This window comes from Phymastichus coffea, unplaced genomic scaffold, assembly GCF_024137745.1.
Source record: "Phymastichus coffea isolate CEN01 unplaced genomic scaffold, Cenicafe_Pcof_1.1 PCOF00046, whole genome shotgun sequence".
NCBI classification, from domain to species: domain Eukaryota; kingdom Metazoa; phylum Arthropoda; class Insecta; order Hymenoptera; family Eulophidae; genus Phymastichus; species Phymastichus coffea.
In genome coordinates this window covers 1,824,775-1,851,341 of record NW_026706857.1, presented here as the reverse complement: position 1 = coordinate 1,851,341, position 26,567 = coordinate 1,824,775, and the positions used below count along the sequence as shown (strand labels likewise).

At 40.1% G+C, this 26,567-nt stretch overlaps 4 protein-coding genes across 12 annotated transcripts; 1 reads left to right on the top strand and 3 right to left on the bottom strand.

Annotated features, from left to right (window-relative positions):
- Window positions 1-81: 81 nt before the first annotated feature.
- LOC131664904 (adenosine 3'-phospho 5'-phosphosulfate transporter 1) lies at window positions 82-2,373 on the top strand. The gene is made up of 7 exons (XM_058936355.1): window positions 82-315; window positions 407-618; window positions 692-888; window positions 970-1,345; window positions 1,436-1,647; window positions 1,720-1,845; window positions 1,929-2,373. Exons 1-7 carry the CDS (start codon window positions 284-286, stop codon window positions 2,100-2,102), a joined length of 1,329 nt encoding a protein of 442 aa, XP_058792338.1. The 5' UTR covers window positions 82-283; the 3' UTR covers window positions 2,103-2,373.
- An 814-nt stretch (window positions 2,374-3,187) lies between these two features.
- LOC131664902 (EH domain-containing protein 3) lies at window positions 3,188-9,912 on the bottom strand. 5 transcript variants are annotated; one of them, XM_058936354.1, is made up of 7 exons: window positions 9,892-9,912; window positions 5,730-6,257; window positions 5,347-5,660; window positions 5,157-5,265; window positions 4,758-5,076; window positions 4,500-4,670; window positions 3,188-4,415 (listed from the first exon to the last, which is right to left on the bottom strand). In XM_058936354.1, the coding sequence occupies exons 2-7, from the start codon at window positions 6,210-6,212 to the stop codon at window positions 4,210-4,212; spliced, it is 1,602 nt and encodes a 533-aa protein (XP_058792337.1). In that variant the 5' UTR covers window positions 6,213-6,257; window positions 9,892-9,912; the 3' UTR covers window positions 3,188-4,209. The 5 variants fall into 5 exon arrangements, with proteins under 5 accessions (XP_058792337.1, XP_058792334.1, XP_058792333.1 ...); XM_058936351.1 differs by lacking the exon at window positions 9,892-9,912 and adding an exon at window positions 7,686-7,923; XM_058936350.1 differs by lacking the exon at window positions 9,892-9,912 and adding an exon at window positions 7,082-7,302.
- Window positions 9,913-13,599: 3,687 nt separating this feature from the next.
- Window positions 13,600-16,174, bottom strand: LOC131664881 (prostatic acid phosphatase-like). Of its 5 annotated transcripts, none has more exons than XM_058936315.1 (9): window positions 16,037-16,174; window positions 15,849-15,971; window positions 15,238-15,398; window positions 14,911-15,006; window positions 14,587-14,820; window positions 14,318-14,500; window positions 14,122-14,245; window positions 13,837-14,039; window positions 13,600-13,746 (listed from the first exon to the last, which is right to left on the bottom strand). In XM_058936315.1, coding segments are annotated over exons 2-9 (1,149 nt in total). In that variant the 5' UTR covers window positions 15,850-15,971; window positions 16,037-16,174. The 5 variants fall into 5 exon arrangements, with proteins under 5 accessions (XP_058792298.1, XP_058792299.1, XP_058792300.1 ...); XM_058936316.1 differs by adding an exon at window positions 15,517-15,625 and having other exon boundaries at window positions 15,238-15,436; window positions 15,849-16,167; XM_058936317.1 differs by having other exon boundaries at window positions 15,238-15,474; window positions 15,849-16,167.
- A 2,805-nt stretch (window positions 16,175-18,979) lies between these two features.
- Window positions 18,980-20,319, bottom strand: LOC131664944 (diuretic hormone class 2). The gene is made up of 3 exons (XM_058936437.1): window positions 20,231-20,319; window positions 19,186-19,287; window positions 18,980-19,112 (listed from the first exon to the last, which is right to left on the bottom strand). Exons 1-3 carry the CDS (start codon window positions 20,317-20,319, stop codon window positions 18,980-18,982), a joined length of 324 nt encoding a protein of 107 aa, XP_058792420.1.
- Between the last annotated feature and the right edge of the window lie 6,248 nt (window positions 20,320-26,567).

Genomic DNA, 26,567 nt, shown 5'->3' with positions numbered 1-26,567 from the left:
TATATATATAGGAACAGAATAGGGCCGTTCGACATATATATATATATATACACACACACACACACACTGTTGAATCTTGAAATGGAGTGTCAACGTTAAATCCAGCAGTTGCATTGTTGAAAGTTAATAATCAAAGTTATTATATTACGACAATTGTATAGAGTTTGTCAAGAGATTTCGTCTAATCTGCAATGATTAAAAGAACACTATTTTCTTTTATTACATAAAAATGAGTAATTAGATCGAAGTACTAATTTGATGCCCAAGGCTAACCTCATTAGCAATGGGCAACTATGCGGGTGATATTGTTATTTGGTGAGTTGTCATGTAAATTTATCATTGTTTATAACAATTATGTGAAATGAAGATCATTACTCTTCACGATTTATGCCATTTCTTTTGACAGTCTAATAGTGCTGTTTTCACTATGCTTCTTATATGGTACAACACACATAATCACGTCATTTGTTGGAAGTGGAGAAAATATACTGAGCTCAAAAACATATTACAGTTGGATTGTTAGGTTTCTTTTAAACTTTCTAGGATATTCTACAGTTTTGTTGCCTGGTTATTTAATTTATAAATATGTAAGAATCAGTCAATATCTTCAAAGAAGAGGTTAGAGAATTAATAATTTGTATACTGATTAGAATTATATAATAAATTAATAATCAAAATGCTTATAACTTAGGAAAAGGATGCTTATCAAAACTAGTACATTCTTGTTTTGTGGGAAGTGGGGATCAAGGGCTATTAGACTCTTCACTACCATTAATTGGCCCTTCACGCACATTTTACCAAGATACATTAATACTTATTCACTGTTTTCTTGGGCTTCAAGTCAGTTATTTAACATGGGGATATTTACAAGAAAAAATTATGACCCAGGTAAACATATTATTGCATATTATTATATTATTCAATACTTTATGTGTATAACTTTCTAATTTTCTGAAATTTACACTGTAGGAATATGAAGATAGCAATGGCAATAAGGGTCATTTCAAAGATTCACAATTTCTAGTCTTTATAAATAGAGTCCTGGCAGTTGTTATATCTGCAGTTTGTCTGCTTCTTATTAGGCAACCATCACATACAATACCATTATACAAATATGCATTTTGTTCATTCTCTAATGTTTTAAGTAGTTGGTGCCAGTATGAAGCGCTAAAATACGTCAGTTTTCCTACTCAAGTACTGGCAAAAGCTTCAAAAATAATTCCTGTGATGATCATGGGTAAAATTGTATCACGTTCAAAATATGAATATTATGAGTATGTGACAGCTGTTTTAATATCTATAGGAATGATGATGTTTATGTTTGGAAGTACTGACCATGAAAATGGTAAGATATGTTTTTGTATAAATTTTATATTAACCCTGCTGATGTGTTGAAATATTTTACGTATAAATCATTTAACTAACATTTTTTCAGATGGTGCTACTACATTTTCTGGAATTGTTCTGTTAGGTGCATATATGACTTTGGATAGTTTCACAAGCAATTGGCAAAATGCTTTATTTACTGACTATGGTGTGTCCAGTATTCAGATGATGTGTGCTGTTAATATATTTTCCTGTTTATTAACAGCAACTTCCCTTTTGCAACAATCAAGTCTTATGTATTCATTAACTTTCGTGACAACAGTATGTAACATGTTATTCAGTTATATTTTGAATGAAAATTTACAAGTCACTGTAATTAATTAATTGTTTCAGTATCCTCATTTTGTAGTAGATTGTATTTTGATTTCCATCTTTTCTACTACTGGCCAATTGTATATATTTTATACGATTTCAAATTTTGGAGCTGTTACATTTATCATAATGATGACGGTCCGACAGGTAATTGAAACCTAATTAGTTTTAACCATTTTAATACCAGTTGAATATAAGAATATATTATTCATAAATAATGTCAATTACAGGGTTTTGCAATACTTCTATCATGCCTAATATATCATCACTACATTACACCACTTGGTATATTTGGAATAATCATAGTCTTTTTAGCAGTATTCCTAAGAATTTACTGCAATAATAGATTGAAAGCTATTAAAAAACGCAGAGCTGAGGCTATTGGTATAAAAAATAAGCCTTAAGTATTTTCCATAAATATATTTAATTGTTATTGTAAATTTTGTACATACATCAACATAAGAGAAACGATCTCATACTTAGTATTCTAAGTGTTTAATGATCAAAGAGAATTAAATTTTATAAAGTTATTGACAATATGTGATGATTCAGTTGTAACAAGAAATATTCACGATGATAACAAGAACACTATAAGTTAAGTACATAATAATAAATACATAAATAATTACTTATGTGCATATCTTTGGTACGTTGACAGTCGTGGTATAAAATTCAGCCTTCTGGTGGTGGTCGTCTATAGACAGCAATTAGGAACATGATAGCAACAATAAGTTCTGTTGCTAGTAGTACAATTTGTATCCCACATAAAATTTGTTCCAATTTAAAGGTTCTATCTTGCCAAAACAAAAAGTACAGTGTAGCTAGACTACTGGGTATATTTAAAGCTACCCCTAACAAAAATGGCAAGCCATGGTCCATTAAATTTCCTTTTCTACCCAAATAAATTCTTATACCTTCTGTTGTTATCAAAAATAACAACAATGCAAATTCCATAGATGCTGCCTCAAAACTTGAGGGAAAATTATATGCTTTAACACATTTCATACAAAATTCACATGTTGCAAACATTCCAAAATAAAACATATTAAGGTATAAGAGCACTTGATAGAATAATGAGAGCACAGCTGCTGAAGACATTTCGTAATTGCTATTTTAGTTATTTTTGAGATTTTGATAAAAGCTGTTTGTTTTTGATTGCGCTGAGTTTATCTTTAAACACTATTTTCATTAAATAAAATGAATTCCACAAACAAATAAAATTATTAACTAAAATAAAAAAAATTATTTGACTTGTTACGACTACGCTATTTGATTGTTTTACTACATTAATGGCCGGCGTCCTTTTAACCTATTCATATCCCATAGGTTAAGTATGCCAGTTACATATATATACATATATATATATATATAACACTACATGGATTCGAGAAAAATTGAACTTTTTGCGATATCTTCATGAAATACAAAATTCAAATGGAAATAAAAACAATAGGTGGTATATTTTATACAAATTTATTTATGATTCGAAACTTTTTACAATTATTACACTCAAATAATTTAATTTAAGTAAATAAATATTTTTTCACTTAATTGTCTTGACAGTGTATTATATTGCATTATTGCTCATAGGCTCAAATAAAATAGTTCGATATAAGATGATTATCTTAATTAAAGAAATAATTAATTCGAAATTACAATTGTGACAATCATTATACTATTTACAAAGAAAAACACTCAAATAAAAGAAAGAGTCGAAGATAAAATTTAACAAATAATTATTTTACATTGCAAATAACCACAAAATCATAAATAACTTAGCTTTTTAAGAATTTTCGTTAGAAAACCTATTATTTATTGATCCATAAATCACACTCTTTGTTTATACTGGTATTCTGAGTGCTTACGAAGTTTTTGTGCTTGTATATTACATTTATTTATATAAATATCATGCAATAGCATATAAATTTTATAGTGATATAGAAATTATACGATAAAAACGTTTAATTAGTAAAGTCTTTTATCAACTTTTTTCTCCAGTGTAAGTGTGAACTATATGTTCTTATCATTATCACCGATATTTTTATTGGAGCACGGTATTTGGACCTATCAAATTTCTTGTAAATCATGTAAGAAAAAAATATTCAATGAGTAACAGTGTCTTCAAATAATTGATGATTTTTTTGTACAAAATAACACTAAATATTAAAATTTGTATAAATTCTTTTGCAAATATTACCAAATGCACGATTTATTTCTAAATTTATATGAGTTTCAATCCAATCACACTAATCAGTCACGTACACATGATCACATGAAGATTTAGAAAAATAATTCTGTGCAACTATCATATTTGAACCAGTACATAATACTCTTTACGTTCATTTGAACCAGTACATGAGCTCTTTACGTGTTCATTTGCACATTAAGATTATTCGCGATATCATTACTGTGATGCTCTTTTAAACTCTTGCTTTGAAAATGATTTATATTCTTCACTTTTGTTCTTAACAGAAATTATTCTGTAAAAGTCCAAAAATGTTTCTTAGAGTCTCATAAGTCTCGTTTTGAGGGAGGAATCAAATGATCCGGTAATTCTACAGGCAACTCATGTCCGTCTAATTTAACCTTAATTAGATGCATAGCCAAGGCAAATTCATCAGAATCAAGATATCCATCTTTGTCTACATCTGACAACTTCCAAATCTTTCCAAGTACAGTGTTAGGTAACTTTGATTTAACCATTTCGGATTTAGCAGCTGGGAGAAGGATATATTTAGTATATTTCTGAATGTTAAATAATTTCCTTGTTTAGAAAAAATATTAAAAATAATATTCCATACCTGCACCCGTAACTTTTCCATCTGACGGCTCAAGAGTTTCAAATATAGAATCATACTTGTACTTCTCCTTCATAACAATCCATTCTGGTTCATTAGCACCAGCATCAATTCCTTCTCCTTTTTTGTATCCAAATGGACTTACTTGATCTTCTACTCCTTCAAATGCTCCTCCTAATAAATTCAGTAAATTATGAAAAATTGTTTCTTATATCTAAGAAATAAACTATTTGAATAACATAGATATTGAATAAAATTTACCTTTAATGTTGGGTTCTGAAGTAGTTGTAGTTTCTTCATGAGGAATCATACCCATCAGTTTTGAAATGTCTTCAGAAAGCATTTTATCTACAACTTCTAATAATCTAGGTTTGATGAGATTGAATTTTGTAAAATCGTGGTGAGCCAGTTTTTCTTGCATTTTTTTAAGATCTGGAAAGTCCCCAGGTGAAATTTGTTTCTCTCGTTGAATTTGATCATAAATCTGTCCCAAGTGTTTAATAAGTTCCTTTTTTTTAGTATCTTTACCAAACACTGTAGGCATATCTTTCCTTAAGGCACTAATAATATAAGCATGTACCTGGAATAAAAGTATTAGTATTAGTATTAGTATTTGGAAAAGTAAGTTTTAATATTTCAAAAATTTTTTATAATTTTTACTGTTGCTAAACGCGCTCTTTTGATCAAATCATTAAGTTTTCTCAGTGCAGCATTTCGTGGCAGTGATCGCATATCCTTGAAAAGATCTTGTTCTTCATCTTCAAATAGCCTAGAATAACAGAAGGTATTCATTTTGTTATAAAATTAGTTAAACCGTTCAAATAAAAATAAAAATAATAAATTTAATTACCTTCTGTTTACATCATATCTAAGTGGTTGATCCCAGAAAGATCCAATGTACACTCGTGCAACTTCTGGTGTTTGTAAAACTTTACCAAGAGACCACATAAGGGCTCCATATACACGCATCAGTTGCTGATGGTCTACCATATCAGCCTTATTCAGAACAATCCTTATTTTATCATCATGCCCACGTAGAGCTTCAATTGATCTTCTAAATTCATCAGAAATATCTAATTTATGTGCATCAAACAGTAAAATTATCCTATCTACACGTTCTGCAAACCATTCCAGTACTCCAGTAAAGTCATAACCCCTGTCAACCTAAACAATCCAAGTAATTATTAATGTCACAATTGATTTAATCATTAAATCATAATAAATAATACAAACCCTCTGTTTTTCTCCAGATAAAATTCCAGGAGTATCAACAATTGAGATACCCTTCAATACTGGAGAATTGACAGTTGAACATTGAAAACGGTTGAGAAAGGCATTTCCAAATTTGGTCAGAGGTCTAAACTGTTTCTGTGGGTCCACAATTAGAGCATTACCAGGAATGACACCTTCTTTCTCATCATACATAACAGCTATGAACCTGTCAGTAGTAGGCTCTGGTCCAATTCTAATTCCTGGAAATTCTCTCTCCAGCAAGTACTTGATAAAGGTTGTTTTACCAGTGGAGTACTGTCCTACCAGCAATATCATGGGTTTTGCATCAAAATCTGGATCATCAAGTTGTGGGGAGTGAAAGTCATGGAACTGATAGAATTGTTCTAGAGGTAAGAGCTTAGACTTGTAGATTTTCTTGAGACCTTCGGTGACATTGTCAAACAGATCCTGATTGGCATCCTCTTTTTTCATCCAGCTGAACATGATGAATTTTTAAATGCAGTAGTTTCTCACTGTTCACTTTAAAACCTGTGTATAATTAAAAACCAAGATTACAAAGTGAATATAACAGAGTGCAAGTGAGTTAGACAGAGACTAGAGAATTGGGTTTCCACATTATTTACAAAAACTAGCTTGATAGCTGACTGAAAAAGGTTCGTCAAAAACTAGCATACGAGATAGATAGAGGTAACGATGACGGGATGTAACGAGTGAAGAAAATCGAAACAGTGCGTGGAATTCGTTTGTCCATTAAGACTTAACGATTGCTACTTCGCGATCGCGCGCATATACTCGCGTAAGCAGCCGGCATCAATTATAGTCAATAAAGCTGGGAAATTAGATCGCGGCCCCGGTACGGACACTTTTCATTTAACCTTTCAGGCAGAGAAATAAGACTACTACCGTGCTACCGCCCGTTAATTGTCCTAGTCATATGAATTGAGACAGAAAGAGGAGAGTGAGGAGAGAGTGAGGAGAGAGAGAGAGAGAGAGAGAGAGAGAGAGAGAGAGAGAGAGAGAGAGAGAGAGAGAGAGAGAGAGAGAGAGAGAGAGAGAGAGAGAGAGAGAGAGAGAGAGAGAGCCTGATGATCACATACCAGTTATTAGTCGGTATAGGAAAAAGAAGAAGGTATTCATGCACTACACTACACACTACATGATGATTCACTGGCTGAGGAATTACCCCGCAACGTTGGCATCGACCAGCTGTATACGCTTTCGAACGTAAAAATAGGGTTGTTGTGGCGTACAGATTTGCTTGGTTGCACAGTGACTTGCAGGCATAGGCGAAAGGAGATAAAGGTTTTTTCGTCTTATACTTTACTTGTTGTCTTTGTTACGGATTTACGTACCTAGGAATACTTAGATAGAGAGAATCGGATGCACGCTGGCTACGTGCTGTAAGTACGTCCGCGTGTACGCGGCTCGACTATTTAAATTGCAGCTGCGACGTCGAGTCGTTCACTACACACTGCTGTTCCGATGACCCTAACCTGCTCTCTCTCTCTCACACACTTTTTTAAGGGCGTCTGGTGGGGGAAACGCGAGAAAGAGAGGGAGAGATACAAAGCGAAAGGTCCGTCGCACGCGAGAATACGTGTGGATATATAGATGATGCATGCACCACGTAAACACGGGAAAGACGCCCATACGATCTGTTTGACAACGCGTGTGTATGTGCGTGGTGCGACGAAAAGTTTGCCTTGTCTTGTATTTTTTTATCGTCGACTGACAGTCTATCAGCGTTTGCGCATCTGTTTTTTTATTCTCTGTCGCTACTTATTCAGACTAGACGATCTAATTATCTTTCGAGATTAAATTCCGTTTAACGAGATTCTGACTTGAACTGAAAATTTTTCCCTCGATCGCGACTGTTCGAGTGTTCTATTACGTGCGAGAACCAGTCGCTTTTCGAAATTACAATGATCTTTCGATAATCATCAAAAAAGCACTCACGTGGATTTTCCACACTAGACAAGTCAGCTTCGATGCATCAGCGAACACCAGTAGAAAAAACAAGTTGATAGGCGAGTTTGCGGCAAGTGAAGCGCATCCGCGCAATTCGAAGAAGGCCAATTGACTGATATAATTGTAATTCAGATCGCCGCGTCTAATCGGTCTACATTGTTGGGCGTTTACTTCCCTCCACAAAACTCTTTGCGCGCGCGTGTTTTTCACAACGAGTCTCTTTTCACTGCGCGCAGACACGCGAATACGATTTATGCGTGTAGCTTCTTTGCGCTGTCAAGGAATTGATTGTGACAGTTACAAGGACATTGGAGGTAGTAGCGGCAACACACCTTTCGCTTCGGTCGAACGAGCTTCGCCGAGTACGCGCGACCGTTTAATTTTAGATTTTTCAACGATTGCGCAATTTCATTAGCTCGCGTAAGCGCGCGTTTCCTGCATTGATCTCGTTCTCGCATGCTAACGAGTTTACGTATGCCTGTGTATTGCTGCTGTTTTTTCTCTGGGTCAATTTTAGAATAACGCCGTTTATAAATTATCGCTGGGATTAAACGGAAGTTACGAATAATAACATAAACAAGATACACTTTTAATGGAAAATTTTTTTAACGATCGATCAATGCTCGCAGTGTTTTTGCAGCCAGATCAATGAAATGTATAGTTCGTTGATTTGATTAGCTTAAATTAGAGTGTTCGCAAATCACTATATCTACTGTTCTTCTACATAAACCTCGTTTCATTTTTATCGTATTCATCATTTTTTTCGCATTCCTTCGCGATGCTATCGTGACACTTCGCTGTAACGTTATCTTGGAAACAAGCGGTTGAACCTACGTCGGTTAGTTCGGGCTCGCGGATGCAGTAAAATATTTGTTCGAGATTAATCACCACCTGTACGAACGTTTTTCTCATTCGACAATTATATTGATCTACCGGCGATGTGCTATTCCGTTAAGCCTCCCCCTCCCTTCATCCCCCAATACAATTCTACAGTTAACTAAAATGTGCGTATAGTATACGAGGAAAATTTGTCGCGTCTTCCCTCCAATAGTTTGCCACGAAACATAGTTGACACTTGAAAAAAATGAATAATGATAAACGTTATAACCTAGATTGCGACTAATCAATTTTGGAGCATTCTATTTAGCGATTTCGTCATATCGGTCCAGTTAGCTAACTAGTGTTGGAAAGTAGATTCTTGTCTAGTGTGAAGCTAAGGTAGAAAGGCACCAGAGACGAAAATCTTTTGTTTAACTTAAAGATGATAGGCGATACCGCGCATGTTAAAATGGATCTTACACGATGCATTATTCAGCGCAGTCTATGAATTGTAATTCTGATATATTGTATTTTGTAATTATGATACGCGTTTTTTACGTAAAATTTATTATAATCATATTTTGTAATAACGTTGTATGTAATAAGTCAGTATATATTATTATAGAAAGGATTTCTCATTTTCTGTGTTTGACACATTTAAACTAATGTACGATTTGTTATTTTGCCATAGTCAGTTGATTTATTCAGCCTTCTTCTATGATAAATACTTTATTAGCAAAGTTTTATAGATAAATTTATCAAGATTGGAATAACAGTTATGACATGAACTAATATTTTGTTTCATACGTAAAAATAAATACCATTGACAGCTCAAAATTATCTCTAATTTCTTTGCTTTTATGATGAAACCGCAAAATAGAACGCTTCAAAATTGATTAGTCATAATCTAGGCTGTAACATTTATCAATTCTAATTTTTGAAAGTATCGACTACGTTTCATTTGGGCAAGACCTTAAAGGAAATAGACGATCGAATTCCCTCGTTAACTGTATGTATTGATTGTAGTTAATTATGGCATTGTACGAGGGAGCCTTAAACAGACACGACTTACATAATTTTTATCTCGAACTCCAAGTTCGACGACGTATCGGACTTTGCCTCGCAAGCGCGCGCGCGCCAGTGTTCGCCGTATTAATTAAAGTTTAAAGAAGGCTCAGTGGCCAATTGTGCAGTTTAAAATTGTTCAGTCGTGACTGTCTCTGTCGCACCTACACATATATTCGGCCGCAAGGCTGACAACCCCGTTATCGGGACTATTAGCGTCGGCTTAGAATCGCACATTTCCCACAACGAGTTTGCGTATTCACGTGAATTTTACGAGCGACCGAGGATGATTCAATCGGCCGAAACTTACCCACGAATAGCGAGTCGCGAGCTTTGACGCCGCCGTCTCGCGTCCGACGAAAAACTTGGCCTTCGCGCTATTTAGCCGCAGACTTTGGACTGCGTACGAATTTTGCGGTTTGGCGCTCTGCGTTTATGCAAGCGTAATCACGGCGTGCCGATAACACTGATAACCGTAAACTCGAGCAGAGAGAGAGAGAGAGAGAGAGAGAGAGAGAGAGAGAGAGAGAGAGAGAGAGAGAGAGAGAGAGAGAGAGAGAGAGAGAGAGAGAGAGAGAGAGAGAGAGAGAGAGAGAGAGTGATTCAGTTCGAAAACTTTTTTCCCCGACGAAGTGCTTAGTCACACAAAGAACTCGTTGGCTTTTGTGCCGTCCTGAATGCCGTAAGAAGGATGCTGCGCTCTCTCTCGAGACGAGAGCAACAAGAGCGAAAAATGGCACTGATAAGCGCTTGGCGTATCGTCCCTTTCCCCTGCCGTCAGTGACTTTCTCGTGCTGGATGCATCTGGGTCGACCGCGCATTTTGGTCGTCAATCGTCGCCGCCGGAGGTTAACCTTTAACGGACAGCGCGTTGCCATTCTCGCAAACAAAAACGGAGCGTTCGCGCGTTCCGAGCTGATTTAAAAACATTTGAATCGGCCGAACCTATAACTGTTTCGATTGTGTCGCGCGGACGTGTTAGGAGTTTACGTTTACGTTCGTGCGCGCGCGCAAAAGTCAAATACAAGCGAGCGAAAGTTTACAGCGATCGCGTTCGCGCGCTTTACGGCAATTTATCGCTTTAGCCTTGTCGCGAGGATTCGTCGCGACAGCTCGCGCGCTCCGAGGTCGTGTCACGAGAGGAGCAAGCCACGCGGGTGTTTTCCCCAAACCGCGAGGATAATAACGCGGCAGCGCGCGCGTGACGATGATGCGCGCAGGATGGATTACACGCGGACAGACGACGTCTATTAGACGCGGTGCGACAAGTTGGCCCTGCAACACCGGCGACTATTGCGTAACGCGTGTGCTACATGCAAAGCCGCGCGGTCATTACACAACTAGCGCATCCTGCGAACCATTCCGTTTCGACGAGCGACTCTCTCTCTCTCTCTCTCTCTCTCTCTCTCTCTCTCTCTCTCTCCCCCCCCCCCCCCCTCTCTGTCTCTCTATAACGAAAGCGATCTGGAATGACTTCTGACGTATCACGCGCATGCCTGTCTATACGCCCGTGCGTGAAAGTCAGTCGACGCTTCTTCGGATGCGCGCCTACCTGAGAGCATGCAAGCTCGATTCGGTTCCGAAAGCAGATCCCCCGGCGAAACACGCGCCAACGAATTGCACATCGTTCCGGTTCTTTTATGACGCCGGCGTTGGAGGTTAGCGCAACCGGCCTTCGCGCGAAGCAGCAAAGAGAATCTCGTACGTTTACCCCTTACTCTGCCCACTCGTCATCGCCGAGAGAATTATTGCTACACGTAATCGATGGCAGTAAAAGAGGATTACCGCTCCGCTGATTTTTTGTCCTCTCGATTGGCAGGACGCGATTTGCGTCCAACAATAAGTCCTTTCTCTCGCCTCGTTTCTCCCTCCCTATCTCGATTCCTTCCTCTGTGCCGTTATAGAAAGGATCGATTTATTGGATTGAAATATGATGGGATCAGCTGAGTGTATTTAGCTTTACAATTGTTTCAATGGGCTTTTGGAAACGAAACGACCATCGTAAATTTTTATATATATTTCTGTGTGCAATACATTTTTATGGTTCTCATTTATTCAGCTGCATCTCTCTCTGACTTTGGCGTTATAGCAATGTTTCGCTATTTATATGCAGTTCGCCTGACAGGAAGCTGTAGTTACGTTTTTACGTCCTTGCCGATGAAATCAAATAGTCGTCAGAAGGCTATATGAAAATAACGTTTTTCTATACATCGGTGAGCATCGCTTCAAGCATGCAATATTCTTGCCCGAGATCCTATAAATCCAAGCGGCACTTGATACTTCAATTGCTCATCCGGAATCCGTTGATGAGATTCAAGTGGCTTTCAGTCAAATATTTCACCGGAGTCTCGCGAACGGTCTCTCGAGAAGCACCAGCAACAGAGCACTTTACCGCCACTTACAGACCATCAACTGCAGTTCAGTCGCGGCCATAAGTATCTCGTGGAATATAGCGTCTAGCTTTCAAACATGGAACTCAGTGCACGACTGCTTTGCGATTTCTTTTCGAGTAGTTTATCGCGGAAACGAGAAAAATGGGTTCGAAAAAATGCCGATTCGATTGACCGCAGGCGTTGAACTTGAAATGAAATATGAGCGATCGCAAAGTTGACCGATGCTGAGATGGGAGATTGTACTTTTAAAACTGCGTTTACCGATTCAGTAGCAACAGCATCTAGCGGTCGGACACGTGCTCGGATCTGCAGTGAAACCATACTCTTTTATCGTTTTCATCGGATACAATAACATAAACCACAAATATCTAAATAGTACGTGACAATTATGCTCAACGCCAAGCCTCGCGTTCCGGACTGCAAGCCGATCGCTTTGCGTCGATTGGCAATCGAGAGTGATAAGCTCGGCTGCACTTGTCCGCTAGAATTTTGGACTCCGATTGGCAAATCCAATTGTCGTCGTATCGATTGGCGCATAAGCTCACGCGCCGGCGATCAGCCGTTTGCTTGCTTCTCCGCTCGCACGGACCTGCAGATAATCGGTATATTTAGATATGATCCACGATGCTTGCACGAGCCGCTTGAGCGATAATCTATTCGTTGTCATTGACGAACGCTTCGATGACGCGAATGAATCTCATACTTACAGCACGGCGAATTTCGGGACGTGTGACATTGACGTGCTTTTAACAATTCTCCGTCGTCGAAGCAACAAGTTACGTTGCGGTGATCGCTGCAAATATCATTTCGCTTTTCACGCCGATTCAGATATTTCCGGTGCTGGATATTCTTAAAGTTCTCGAATTCTTCTTTGTAGATCTTCTTCTGCTGCTGCTCGCATTGACGGCTGCAACGATTTCTGCAGTGCCCGCGCCAACGATCACGACGGCCGTACCGTCGATCTTTACGACATTTCGAATTAGACTTACTTCTAGGACTGTTCAGGGTGACGATTGACTCCAAGATTTCCAGAGTCGGCGGTAGCTGCAGTTCGGAAAAAGTGCTTTTAATACGGTCCACTGCAGAGCTAAACAGTAAACATAATCGTTCTTTAATTTCCCTTAGCTTTTTTCGTTTCTCCATTAATCCATCATTTACGAGCACAATTTTCTTCCAATAAAACAAGCTTGTGAAAATATTGATTGGTACCGATTGCATTAGTCAACTTAAAAATGTCTTGTATAATGATTTCGATAATAGCTGTTCCACATTTACAATAATTATGGAAGTTATTAGTTTATAAGTATATCGAGGTTAGATTGATAAAAAAAAAACGATCACATAAGAGAGTGAAACAAATGAAATGTAGATGAAAATAATATAGTATATGTAAATATATATGTACAAATGTCTGATATAAAAACCAACTCTATCGCTTATTTTTTAAATCGCCAGAAATTAAAGTTTAGAAACTACATAAAAGATTTACAAAAGTGCAAGTGGTCACAATACCACTGTTCTTATCACTGTTTATCTTGGAATATTCCAGATTTTTGTACTGTTGCACAATGATCCGCAACGCAATGAAATTCATTGGTTCTACTATGATAAGTATTGTGCGTACGCTATAACTTATGACACTCCTGATTCCAGTCATATGGAAGCACATCTTGCCATAATTTAAACAAGTCGTCAAGTAAACAAATATCGTCGCAGCCGGGGATCCTTAGTTTATAGAGCGACGTTGTTTCTGTGTTATTCAGCATTGAGATCTAAAAGAAAAAATAAAGTTTTATTTTGTCGATCACAAGGTGCATTCACGTTAGTTTACGGTATCGATAAGAATATCACTGTCTACTTACTCGAACCTCCTGAGATTGGCCTCCGTTGGCAACCCGCAATTCGAAAACAAGCGTAACGCCAAGATCGAGTTTGAAAAGTTCATTAGTAAAACCCATAGCTCGTAAGGTGTTCACAACGTTGACGTCGTGCGTACCGTACAAGAAAATTTTCTCATTTTCAGGTCCATGTTTCATGTTTTCAAGAATATGCTTCAATAGAGGACCTTTAACGTGAAGTTATTGCATCGCGTAACGCAAGGCACCGCAGCAATTAAAAAGACAAAGAATTATTCAAACTACAATTACCTCCGCGCAGTTTTCGTTGCAATGTATTACTGGTGAATAGCGTGTAACTGCGAGCTGCTATTTCTCGCATTTGAGAGTTGTAATATTTTTTAATTGGATCCGGAAGCTCCAGCCCATTCAGCACCTAATGGTGAGTGAAAAGATGAGTAATCGGAGACAGTGATGGATAGAGGTTGCATTAATCCGTAATAATTACCTCGATTTCCAGTGTATTATAGAGAAATTCAACATCCGTGATGGTTTTGATCGGTTGCCCGGTGATATCCGCGAGTTGCTCGTAATAAGATTTCAATTGGGCGTCGGATCTGAGCGACTCATTGCGATAAGCTTCGTCCAATGCCGTGGCGAGCGCCGGGCAGTCTTTCGCGACGACCAGCAGCTTTACGAAATCGAGAGCAGGTCGTTGTTAGCGCGACGAGAGGAAAGTCAGTCGCGGGCTGCAGGATTGAAAGGGCGCGCGCATACCTCGTCCATAAACCTGGGCACATAGTGAACGGCGATGGGCCTCCAGGGCAAGCCCTCGACAAAAGCGTCCTCCTCGCGATAAAGGCCGGCGAGCAACGCTTGGGTCGACATAATGCAGCGGTCCGAGTAGCTGCTGTTCACTATTGTGCTCGAGGCCGCGTACTTGTTGTCGGTGATCCAGCCGTACTCCTTGTGTATCCATTGGCCAAGCGTATACATCTGCAGCATCCCCTTCTGCGTGCGACCCATTGTTCGTTCGTGCAACATGAAAGCAGGCAAAGCACTGAGCGCTCAACCGAGCGAATCGATATCTCGTGAAAATACCTTGGTCAACGCTCCCCATCCTCCGGGCCAAGAGTAGTTTACGTACGGATCTTTAGGATACGTCTCCGTTGGATTTCGATCGCCGTGACGGAAAACCTGCCGCAGGCCAACATCAATCCGATTCAAATTTCACGCGTGTAACTTTATATCTTTACGCGAGAGCGTAATAGGAGACCGCTATGTCAAATTATTTATGCAGGCTGCGCGCGTAGGCGAGTAACCGAGCTTCTTCTCGCAGAGCAAAGTAGAAAAATAAGCGTCCATAAAATTTTATTGCTACGCGACGCCAACGATAAAGCCGGCGCGGCGTGTATCTAAAATACTCACGATGAACACTTTCTTCAGCGAGGCGTCCTTTGGTTTGTCTCCAAAAGCTGTGTACGCCAAGAGGATGGATCCGATTATCACTGCAAGGATCACGACTGCCAGGCATATTTTCCGATTTCCTGGCTGACAGCCACGCCTGAATACACTTCTGGTCTCCATCACTTTCAGCGCGATAATTTGTCAGTGAGAACGCATTGTTCTGCGAAATTTATCGAGTGATTTTCGTTCGCCTACAATCTACAGCTCAAAATTTCTTCAGTCAAGTATTGCAGGACTTACGCTCGCTCAGTCAGTCGGGAATTCGATTTGCTTTGTTTATCGCAGTTTTGCCGATTAAAAAAAGAGCAATCGCTTTTGCGAAAACTGCAAAGCTTACGGATTCATTGAGCTAGAATTACAACACAAATTCCATATCATTTGACTTTTATTTTTGAGAAGTGAATTCTCTTAGCATGATTAACAAAAGTAAAAGTGCATCGATATATATATATATATATATATATATATATACATATATATATATATATATTTGAAACGTAAACGATCAAAGTATATATTTTTAATGGGCTAGCGTTTCAATGAAATGTCCAAATATAAATAAATAAACTTACTTGCGATAGCACGTTTCCCTGGCAAATTTCCGTCTGGTGCAGTATAATGATTTGACGAGAGTCCTATTGAAAGCCGTACCTGGAGATCCAAGCCAACCGACGCGATCGCAGCGCTTCGCAGTTCTCATAGAAAAAACTACGCTTCAAAACGTCTCGAAACGAACCGTAAGTGCGAAAAAATGTTATACCTTAGATTATTTTACTGATAATTGATTATGATTCTCTGATAGAGCGGTTCTTTTAGTGAACATTTTTCTACTACAGCTTTAACACGATTAACAATCCAGAGAGATCCGCAACGGAGGTGAAAAGCCAGCTGATCAAATAACTGACACAGTACTCTATGTCACGAGGTTCCACTTTAGCTTGGGCGCTTCGAATCAGGATCGTATGTACGCGCGCGAGGCCCCCTCTTTTTTTAAATTTATTCAAAATTGTTTGATTCCATTACATCATTTCACAGAAATATTCTATTAACAACACGCCTTTCTGTTACTTTTATTAGCTCTACTTACAAGTTAGTTTTCCGTTAATGGACCATTAATGAATTTATTTAACATATTCATAATTGGTTAATAATAAGCCTTATTGATTAAAAAATCATCCAATTACCTTTGCAACATGCTTTACTAGAATTTAAAAAATTTGATTATCATCATAAACTATTAATTAAAGTGATACATAGGTAAGTCTACAAAAATAAGTAACTATATATTGCTTTAATTTGCATTTTATTACAATAATTAAAGAACAAGATTCATTTCAAAAGTTCAACAGAATACAAACTATTGCTAAAACATATACTAGACCTGCCAGCATGGATTTGTAATTTTAAAAATTATTTGCACATGAGATCAATTACTTAATATTTACGAATATTAATTAACATTTTTTAGTTAAAATCTTTTTCTTTATCTTTGGATGGAAAAACAAATGATTTATGATTGCTAATATAAAAATCTTTCTTTTATAAAGATGTTACTTATAAGAAAGTGATTAATTAAGAACATACGTAAAGTATTGTAATAAAATAAAGTAGGTAAATTGAAGATCCCCATCAAAGGATAATAAATGTACATACATATATATGTATTAATAACTCATATATAATTGCATTACAAGTTTAAATTGTTTCAAAATAAGAAGTATAAATTACAAGAATATTTTTGTTAATCAGAACTTAATAATTTCTTATATAGAAATCGAACTAGCGACTGTGAGTATTCGAGTTACAGTGATTCAAATATTTGAGTTATTATAAAGTTATTTGAAATTTTGAGAAAGCTTAGAATCTGCGATTTTTATTATAATTTTGTATTGCATTTTCGTTGCGAAATAAATACAAAGTAAGCAAAATGAATAATGCAACGGAAATAAATTAGATTTTACTACAGTGCTCAAATTTTTATTGACTATTATTTTAATACGTTAAAATTTATATTTTTATGTATTATATCTACTCCTGATCTCTTCTTTATGTTTGAAATAGAATAATCTCAACCGTCTCTGAATAAATCTTTCTTTCCGACGTAAATATATAATGATTTTTTTCTAGGAATGCTAAAGTTATCCAAGCAAGTGGAACAAAATCTTTATTTTCTAACAAAAATAATTGTAACTAGAACTACAAAATTGTATATATTTATAAATTAAAGCGTGAAAATTTTTCCATCTGCTGAATCTGTCTCCAATACGTACCCTACCCTCCTTTGATGTGTTTAAAATAGATAATTTACTGTATTCTTACTTTACTTTGAATTTGAGAAAAATCACTACTCCAAAAGAACTGAGAAGCTTTCATGAATCTGTTTTGTCACAATTCTTTATTACGGCTGAAATTAATAGCTTTATTAATAAAAGATACTATACTTCAATTCAGTATCAACACATGGTTTTAATTTAGTATCCAATTAATTATAACTTGTAAGGGTTTGAGAAAAAGAAAATTTTCTTTTTATTGTTAGTTATGTAAAATAAAGATATTTATCTATAATTCTACGTGTTAAATAATTTCTAAAACAATTATTTTTTATATTGCGGTTAAAACGATAAATAGCTGTATACCTTTCTCGAGATTATTATGACATATTAATGTATTTAATAAGACTGGGACTGTTGAGAAAATTCATGTGAGGCATAGTAGATTAGAACCGTGCACGTAAAATTCATCCATGAAACGATATTTTTTACACATATACGACGAGGATGAACGATAATTATTGGAAGCATAGATTATTATAATACTGATCGTGGACGTGAGTTTGCCATAGTGTCCGGCACATAAATTTCAAACTTCCCAAAATACCGCTTTCTCGTTCAATATGCGTCGCAAATTTATGACTTGGCTTTAGCAGCGTTCACATTTATGTGTATACAATGATAAATAGAAATAACGGCAAGTTGCCGACGTCTCTTCTCTCTCTCTCGTTACATATATAATATATTTGTATTCCTATACTCATCATATACATTTATATATATATATATATTTGATTTTCTTCATTAAATAATTATAAGTTCCATTGTTATTGTGATCGTTTACTTCTGTTTCATTTCGGTTTAAGCTCAATTGAAATATAATCTGCGAGAATGTAAAGCGATAATCTTGCATGGAGCTTCGAAATAAGACAATATGTTTAGATTAAAATGTTTGTTTTCGTTATTCTACTTATATGTTTTGTTTTTATCAACTACTCCAAGTAAATCGTTCACAAAGATTCTAGAGCGTTTCTTACGGGAATGAGTAGCAATCAAAAACATATTAGAACTGAGCTCACAGAAACTTATCAAATTGGAAATTCTACACCATTACGAGAAATGTACGTTACAAAATTGAATGAGCAATGTAATCGCTAAAAATATAATATTGAACAGCAGCTTCGAAAGACAAAAAAGAGGCGAGCCAAGAAGGCGACGATGTTACAGGTACAATACCCTACAGGAGATAAACATGCGTAGGGGATATCAGGCCGATAGTGTTGAGCGCGCATTGGTGTCCATTTCACGTGTGTGCGTGTGCGTGTGCGTGTGCGTGTGCGTGCGTACGTGTGATGCAGAGACGTCTAAACAGGTACCGGAAAGTGACTACAAGCTGCAGGGTGGTTGTTGTTGCCGTTGGATCGATTGGAAGTCTACGCCTGCTCGGAGCGGCGCCTTCTGCCGGGACCGCCGGCGTAATTGGCCGCCGCCAGGCCCATCAGATGTTTCGCCGCTTGGCTGCCGCTGAAGCCGCGGTTCAATCCCAAATCCAGACCGCGCTTTGAGCTGCGATATCAATAAAAAAAGAAGGCACGCGTCAGCCGCGCGCCTGCTCGCCGGACACGCGTGCGCCACTTACCTCTCCGGCTGCACGAACAATGCCAAATTCTCCAGTCGGTCCAGCAGCTCTTGCGCGGCTTCCGGGTAGTCCTCCTGGAATTGGTTCCACACCGATCGCGACCTACTGCAACGCGCGAGGAAAACGCCGTCTGGCATCAGTCGGTGTAGCGAGCAACGTTTTTAGCATTTCGCGTCGCTTGGGACAGCCACGCCGCGAATTGGCCGACAAATTGTGATCGATGCTCGTCGAGGTGTCGGTCGCCCGGCGTCGGACAAATATGTTTGCCGAGTGCTCGAACGCGCAGCCGGTCGTTTGTTTAATTTGGCAGGGGCAATTTTGTTTTTGCATCTCGGTCGTTCGTTTATGGATTATCGAGCGAAAAACAACAAAATAAATAAAACAAGGTGGAATCGGCCAGAAGCCGCGGCGATGAAAAGTAAGGTCGCGCGAATAAATAGCAACGACGGCGGCGAGCAAGAAGGCGAGAAGTGTGGTAAAGCGATCGGGAGCAGGCGGGGGATAAATTGCTCGGCGAATAACCGCGGCAGAGAGAAAGAGTGAAAGAGTGAAAGAGTGAAAGCTCGCAGGCACGCGATGCTTATAAATACGCTGGTCGTCCACTTCTGCCGGAGAGGCCGTGCCTCGTTCGCATTATCGGAACGAGCCCGAGTTAATTCGGCGAATCGTGGAGAGCTTGCGCCCGCGGCTAACGTTGTACTTAGCGGGCGAGCGAAGCGAGCAGTTGCGGGTGCTGCGGATCGTGCTTCGTTATTTGCAGGCCGGCGCCACCGCCAGGCTTCGATCGAGCGCGGACGAAAGGAGGAGCCCCCGGCGACGCCTCTTCTTTTTCGTCGCAGTCCCGTATCTCGCGGCCAGAGAAGGAAACCCGAGGTGTGTACACGCGAAGCCGTCGCGGAGGGCGCATTTAATTACTCGCGAGCGCGCGAGGCGGCGCACGTACACAGGATGGAGGCGCGAGATTACAGGCGAGCTGTGTGTACCGAGGCCGCGATAAAGTCGAAGCGAATTACAGGGCGGAAGGGCGAGGCGTTCGCGCGCTTACGAGTAAGGCAGAGCCTCGGCGCCGCTGTCGTAGGCGAGTCCGACGATGGCGGCTAGCAGCAGCCAGGCGAGCGTGATTTCTCTCTGCATGGTCCAGTCAGTCCTTCTTGGATTCGATGCGCTTGCTAAATCTGAAAGCAGAAATGGAATGCCTGCAAATCGATCTTTTCTCGTCAGCCGTTGGTAGACATCTATACGTGCTACGCTACCGAATTGAATCCAATTGGATTCATCGTACAGTTCGATCGATTGACGTCGGCGCTGTCGAAATCGCGTCAATGGAAATACATTCGAGTGATTGTCGCGCGCGGCGACAACGCGTCCAATAGGAAACGGGTGCGAGAGAAATGAAATGGCACAACGCACGAGCCAGCCGGAACGCGACATGCGCCGCTGCGGCTCTTTTTGGCGAATGGAACATTAATGAAAAGCAGCCGCGCGGCTGGCCGATTTCAATGCAAAGATAATTACGAGTATGTCTCGCCGAGGCGGAGCCCTAATAATAGTCACGGGCTGTAAATTCTTTGAGAGGCTGGAGCCGCGTGCCAGTGGAACTGTCGCTGAGATCGGCATGATTAAGGAAGCGCCGCTGGCGCCTAATAAACTTATCTGCTCATTAAGGAGTACCCGCTAGGAGAGAGAGAGCGAGTAAACTTTATTAGAGAGGGAGAGAGCAGACGTGCCGTCGAGGTGTCGCGGAGAAAAAGAAAAAAAAAAGGAAGGCAATTGAATTTCAGTGGTAGGAGAGCAAGGTCGACTTTGGCAGCAAATGTCATTGACGTCAATGCCAACTCGGAGCGGCCGTTCGAACGCTTCGCGGCGAGCTTCCTTCTTCCCTCTTCCTCGGATTATTCAGCGCACCGATTCGCCTATTCGCGTCTATCGTCTGTTTGCGCGTGATAATTATCAAATGAAGTTCATCCAGATTCAAGAGCGTTTTAGTCGCACGGCGAGGTCGATTAAGCGACCAGCTCATTTCGCGACGAGCTAAACGGCACACAGCACTCGCGTCCACGATGCTAAACACGTGCGCACTCTCGTCAGTGCGAGTCCGGTCTGTCTCTCCCGGCGGGATAAACTGCTCAAAGTGTGGCGATTTACGATGAGCGCGTGCCAGCTCTTGGCAGCGCGCTCCGCGTGGTAATGGCTCTTCTTCGCGATTTGCGTGCATCATTCTCGAGTAATTTGTTTTCCCATTTACTTTTTTGCGTCTTCTTTACGACCGTCGCACCACGTTCGCTTCTCGCCTGGTTTGCCTTCTTTTTCGATTCATCGAAAATGAAGCAATTCAATCTAACGATAACACGCGCCCCTGTGTTCCGCGAATATTCGCTGGAATTTTATAGGTCTGCCGGCCCTGCTTAATGGCCAGTTGAACATTGTGTAGCGAGGCACGTTTCAGCTTAATGAGAAGAGGGTTGCTTTTTCACTTTATTCAAGCTCGCGCAATTTTCCGTTACGTTGTCACGCGGGGATATACACCTCGAGGATTAACCATCTCGTTTTTTTTTCGTTTAATTTCAACGGAATTTCGCAACGTGATTAGACATCGTCGTCGCTAAAAGGCAGGACAGCTGCCAGCGCCAACGGTAATAGTTTCGCGACAATCGAAAGAACAGCAACAAAAATCTCATGGCCGATCGAATTCTTTCGTAATCGATAAAACCGCACGCGCAGCCGGACAATTCCTAATGAAAATCCTTGTAGTACCAGCCAAAATATCGAGGCATGGCAACTTGTTGCGGAGCCAAACAGCGCCCACATCCGCGCGCGAGCGTAAATCTGGCTACGGGAGAGCAATAAATTGAGGGAGCTCGCGACACTCGTTTCTCCACGTCGATAACATTTGTTTTTCCGAGTCGATAATTCTCGCCGGGATTTCCTCGTTTACAGCTCGACCCTCCTCTCCTCTCTTCTCCCTCCCACACCGTCCTTGTCGCTTGATAACAACGCGACGTTTATAAACTGCTCTGCTTTTCTCTCCCTCCTCCGTGAAAGCTTAAATATGGTCGGATTCTCTTTTTTTTTCTCGACAATCGCTAATTGCATCTCGCGACCTCGCCTCTTTGGACTTATCGAAGCTTCGTGCGCGCATTCTCAGCGATGATTTTCCGCGCGATACAATCTTTCGACGCAATTTTGACGGGCAATTCGAACAGCGGTAAAACGAGAAGCGCTCACCGCCGAGACGAGAGCATATAGGATCTGAGGCGAACGCGCGGAGAACGAAGGTGCGCATGGGATTGCATTTGGCAGGCAACTGCTAGCAATTAAAGCTCGACCGTAAAAAACACAGGCGAGACGCCGACGGACCGGGGAAAGCTGCAGCTAAGACTGCTGCTGCCATGCCCAGTCACTGGCGAATGGCTTATATCCACGAGCCGCATGATTCAACTGCTTTTATATTTTTTTATTTTTAGCCTCATCCGCGCCTCGATCGTTCTCGCGACTGATGGAGATTCGGTGGAATGTGTTACGTCGTCGGTTGGTTAGCGAGGTTGGCTTGCGCGTTAGACTGCGTCTGCGGACGATGTCTGTAGGTGTGAAATATCGGCATGGTAAAAGGGAGGTGATCGCCACAAGGGGAGCAATTTTCGAGTTATAAACGTTACAAGGTTAAGCGGTCTGGCTCTCAGGACGTAAGCACCCAAGCGATTGGCTTGTTTTCCGTTTCCGCGGCAGGATACAGGCCATATAAGCCGCCAGTAATCCGCCCGATAAATCAACGACTGCTGCAATGCCAGCCAAATGCACCAACTCCCTCTCTCTGTCTCTCTCACTAGGTATATATCTCAAGCCAACGCGTCGGGGCGATCGATGGCATTTACTTGGCTTCTTGTTCTGCCTTTCCAGCAACGCCTAGAGACGTTATTACGCTACGAAGAAAGGGGAATGCGCCAGTTTATTCAGCGGATCAAGAATGATACTTAAAGTTGCAAATATACGCGCGTTTCGCCCGGTACGTCAACTGGGATTCTCGTTCTTACAGCCGCGAGCAGTAAAAAAGAGCTGCGAGTTGGCGCTAAATCATGAGACGGCGCAGGCGTAATAAGCCAGCGTGAGCGCCAGAGGGCTGAATTGATGAGACCTCAAGACGACAGTCGTTTCTCACTCGGTGTCGTATCCTATCCTTGAATACTACAATGTGGTCCACTCACTTCCTTCGTGGGCTATGGTAATAAAGACAATTCGTCGGCGTATATATGACCTTAACAACAGAAGATACTGATAGCCAGTGCAATTTGGCATTGCCAAAATGCAAGCGCAATTTGTTAATTCGGTTTATTTATTAAATGTGAAAACAGATTTCTGGCTCTTCCTTCTTATTAAATTTTTCACAGCTACTCGAAGCGTTGGGTATAGTACCTATGATGTTCAACGGACTAAACGAAAACAAGACTGCAAAAGAGCAGAGAGAGAAAGGGAGTGAAAAAGAGCCGACAAACTCCACGAGACTACCACACATATACGCACACGTGCAGTCTGCATATTTTACGCATCACTCGCCAGCAAAAGTGGTATTTATGCGGCGCCATGGGATCGGCCGGATGTTTCATTCATGAGCATCTGCCACGAAGTCAGCGGCAAAAAAGCTTCGGGCAGATCAGAGAGAATCAGTAGTACAATGGCAGATTCGGTCGGGCGGACAGGCAGAATGTCGAGAAAATTGATCGTTATCAGGCACGTACAAGCGCATTAAGGGATGACGAGGGAAAAAACTTCCAAGTGCCTCTTAATAGAGCGAAACAGCAAGAAGGATTTTCTGCCGACTAATTGAATTGAGAGCTCTGCTCGAATGGTTATTATCGAGATGGAGCTTCGTGCGACGTCATGGGAATAAAATAGCAGTATTCTTGACAGACAGCAGAGTTTTTATTGTTTTGTCTGTTCGACTAGCCGTATCTTGGCATAAAAACATTAAATCAACAATCTTATTAATAAAAGATCAAATTAACTTACGGAGCATTCGCTAAATTTGAGCGTGAATGAGTGCTAATTAAGACTCTAAATTTTCTGCAGTTGAAAACTCGAGGAGTAATGAGCTTCGCAAGTCTTGACCGGCTATTACATAATATAGTCGAGATTTCTAATATCCTTTCGAGGTTAATTGCAAAGTTTCAGTCTGAAACTTCCTCAAGTTGTTCACGTTATTTTGAATTCGATTATATCTTTAGCTGAAAAATGAATTCCTTTCTCAAAATTCAAATTGAATTTTTCGTCGAAAACGAAAACAATTGTAAAAAAGAAGAAAAAAGCTTTCTGCTGAAATTGCCTAAAACTCGAGCGTTCTCTCAAAGAAAAAATTATCTGCAAAAGTCGTCGCAAGAACAAGATTTTCTCTCAAAACAAGAATGTAATTCATAGTGAAAGACCGCGTTATCTAAGTCTATTCAAAAGCGGGAAAATATACGGGTAAATAGATGTTACTTCAATAAAAGAAATGTGGCAAATGTGGCGCTGAATGAAAAAAAACGTTCGAAACAAAATTCTGAATTTATGTGCTGCGCGAGGAGTCACGGATTTGTCGGGGGGAAAAATCTAAAGATAAAAGGATTCGATTTCTCGTGGGTGAGCAGCAGAAAGTTGGCGCGAATTCTCTAGAGCCGCGCGCCAAAGAGAGAGAGAGGGGGGGGGGGGAGAGAAACAGGAAAAGCCATCCGGCATGCGAGTAGCTTGTGGAAGAAAGCGGCAAAGAAGAATTTGCCGCATTGTCAACGTCGCCGCGCATAGCGTAAAATCGCGTGCGAGAGAAAGCTGACCGCTCCGAGACAACGAGTGCACCAAGCTAACAAGCTATTCGCTCCTTTTCCACGTCACTTTCTCTTACTCTCTCTCTCTCTCTCTCTCTCTCTCTATCTCTCTCTCTTTCTGTCTCTCGTCACAAAGCCACCGCGTCGCGCGATTGTCATTTTGATGATTAAAATTAAATTTAGTCGAGATTGGCGCCTGATATTTAAAAAAGTGTACATTTCATCTCACGAATTTTATTGGATTATCTGATATGTACTTTTACCAGGCAGTATTCTCCAAACTGAATGAAACAGTATTATAATTTCCATATCAATCAATTCGCATATTAAATGCCATTTCGAAATATACATACATACCTATTACGAATAATGTGCTCAATATGTATTAGAGCATTTGACTTAAAACAATTTCATCCGATGGTCGAAATGTCAGTGATGATAATTAATATATACATTACAGATAATTAATGCTTTTAAAGCTTGTATACGCATTGTAATTTGTATTTTATCGTAAATGAAACGGCAAATACGCAGGATGCATTCTTCAGTAGTCTAACGAGGCTTTGGTCAGGCAGTCAAAGAGACCACGACTGAGGTCACAGGTATGACGCGTTTGCTTTTTTTTCTTCTTTTTTTTGAAGTAGCGCTCGTAAAAGCACGCGGGCGCGAATGAAAACGAAAAAAATTCTCAACGACGCCGTCGAGTGGAATATTCGGCTGCGATGCTGTGATTCTAAGGAAATGAGAAATACAGAGAGAGAGAGAGAGAGAGAGAGAGAGAGAGAGAGAGAGAGAGAGAGAGAGAGAGAGAGAGAGAGGGCGTGCGAAAAGAATATCCACGTCATGTATACTGTAGCCAGAGGAAATTCGAGAAAAGACGCCCGAGAGTTTCGTTTTTGTTTCGTAGCTTCGTTAAAAATATCTCATTATTGCTTGCTCATGCAAGTTCTTTTGAATTGCACCTACGCGCGCTTCGCACAATGAAAGGATAATAAAGGAACGCGTGGGAATCTAATTTTACAATTTATTCATTATTGAGCGAAACTTCTCCAAGCGCTGCGATGCCTATCTATGAGTCGACCTACATTAGCACTTGCGTAACCCTCGTCTACTTCCAAGAAAACAAGGAACACGGAAGAAATCCTAAAAATAATAAACGGCAAAGCGACACACTGTCTGAGCGTGTAAAAAATCGACTACAGGTGTTTTCGATGTAAGCATGATGGATTTTAGCGAACAGCCGTAGAGAAGCACTTATCCCGTGCAAGCTGTCCTCTTTCCCCTTCCGCAACCCAGCTTCACCATCAACTTTCCCATTTTTCAGACACGCAGCTGTATAAATGTGAAGGCCTCGTGTGTGAAGTTATTGTTTTACGCGCTCTTGCCTACGAGCATTTCGCGCGATATATTGTTCTGCGCGTCTGTCGCCTTCTCCCTCACATCCCAAATATTGTTTCCGTATTACGTGTATCATAAGGTAAAAATGTTCTCCCAATTTTATATCTTCGATACATATGCGTCTGGATTAAAATGATCAAAATGACAAGTGCACCTCGGCAGCGTAAGGGCCATATCTTATAACATTTC

Excerpts from the sequence above, each read along its gene's own strand:
- LOC131664904 (XM_058936355.1), top strand. The coding sequence starts at position 284 with ATGGGCAACTATGCGGGTGATATTGTTATTTG. Across the intron at positions 889-969 it reads AAGAAAAAATTATGACCCAG|GAATATGAAGATAGCAATGG; the intron begins GTAAACATATTA and ends TTTACACTGTAG. Across the intron at positions 1,346-1,435 it reads AAGTACTGACCATGAAAATG|ATGGTGCTACTACATTTTCT; the intron begins GTAAGATATGTT and ends ACATTTTTTCAG.
- LOC131664902 (XM_058936354.1), bottom strand. The coding sequence starts at position 6,212 with ATGTTCAGCTGGATGAAAAAAGAGGATGCCAATCAGGATCTGTTTGAC. Across the intron at positions 5,077-5,156 it reads AAAGAGCGCGTTTAGCAACA|GTACATGCTTATATTATTAG; the intron begins GTAAAAATTATA and ends CTTTTATTCCAG. Across the intron at positions 4,416-4,499 it reads TGGAAAAGTTACGGGTGCAG|CTGCTAAATCCGAAATGGTT; the intron begins GTATGGAATATT and ends TCCTTCTCCCAG.
- LOC131664881 (XM_058936315.1), bottom strand. Across the intron at positions 15,007-15,237 it reads CGCTGAAGAAAGTGTTCATC|GTTTTCCGTCACGGCGATCG; the intron begins GTGAGTATTTTA and ends GGCCTGCGGCAG. Across the intron at positions 13,747-13,836 it reads GCCAATCTCAGGAGGTTCGA|ATCTCAATGCTGAATAACAC; the intron begins GTAAGTAGACAG and ends TTTTTCTTTTAG.
- LOC131664944 (XM_058936437.1), bottom strand. The coding sequence starts at position 20,319 with ATGCAGAGAGAAATCACGCTCGCCTGGCTGCTGCTAGCCGCCATCGTC. Across the intron at positions 19,288-20,230 it reads GCCGAGGCTCTGCCTTACTC|GTCGCGATCGGTGTGGAACC; the intron begins GTAAGCGCGCGA and ends GCGTTGCAGTAG. Across the intron at positions 19,113-19,185 it reads TTGTTCGTGCAGCCGGAGAG|CTCAAAGCGCGGTCTGGATT; the intron begins GTAAGTGGCGCA and ends TTGATATCGCAG.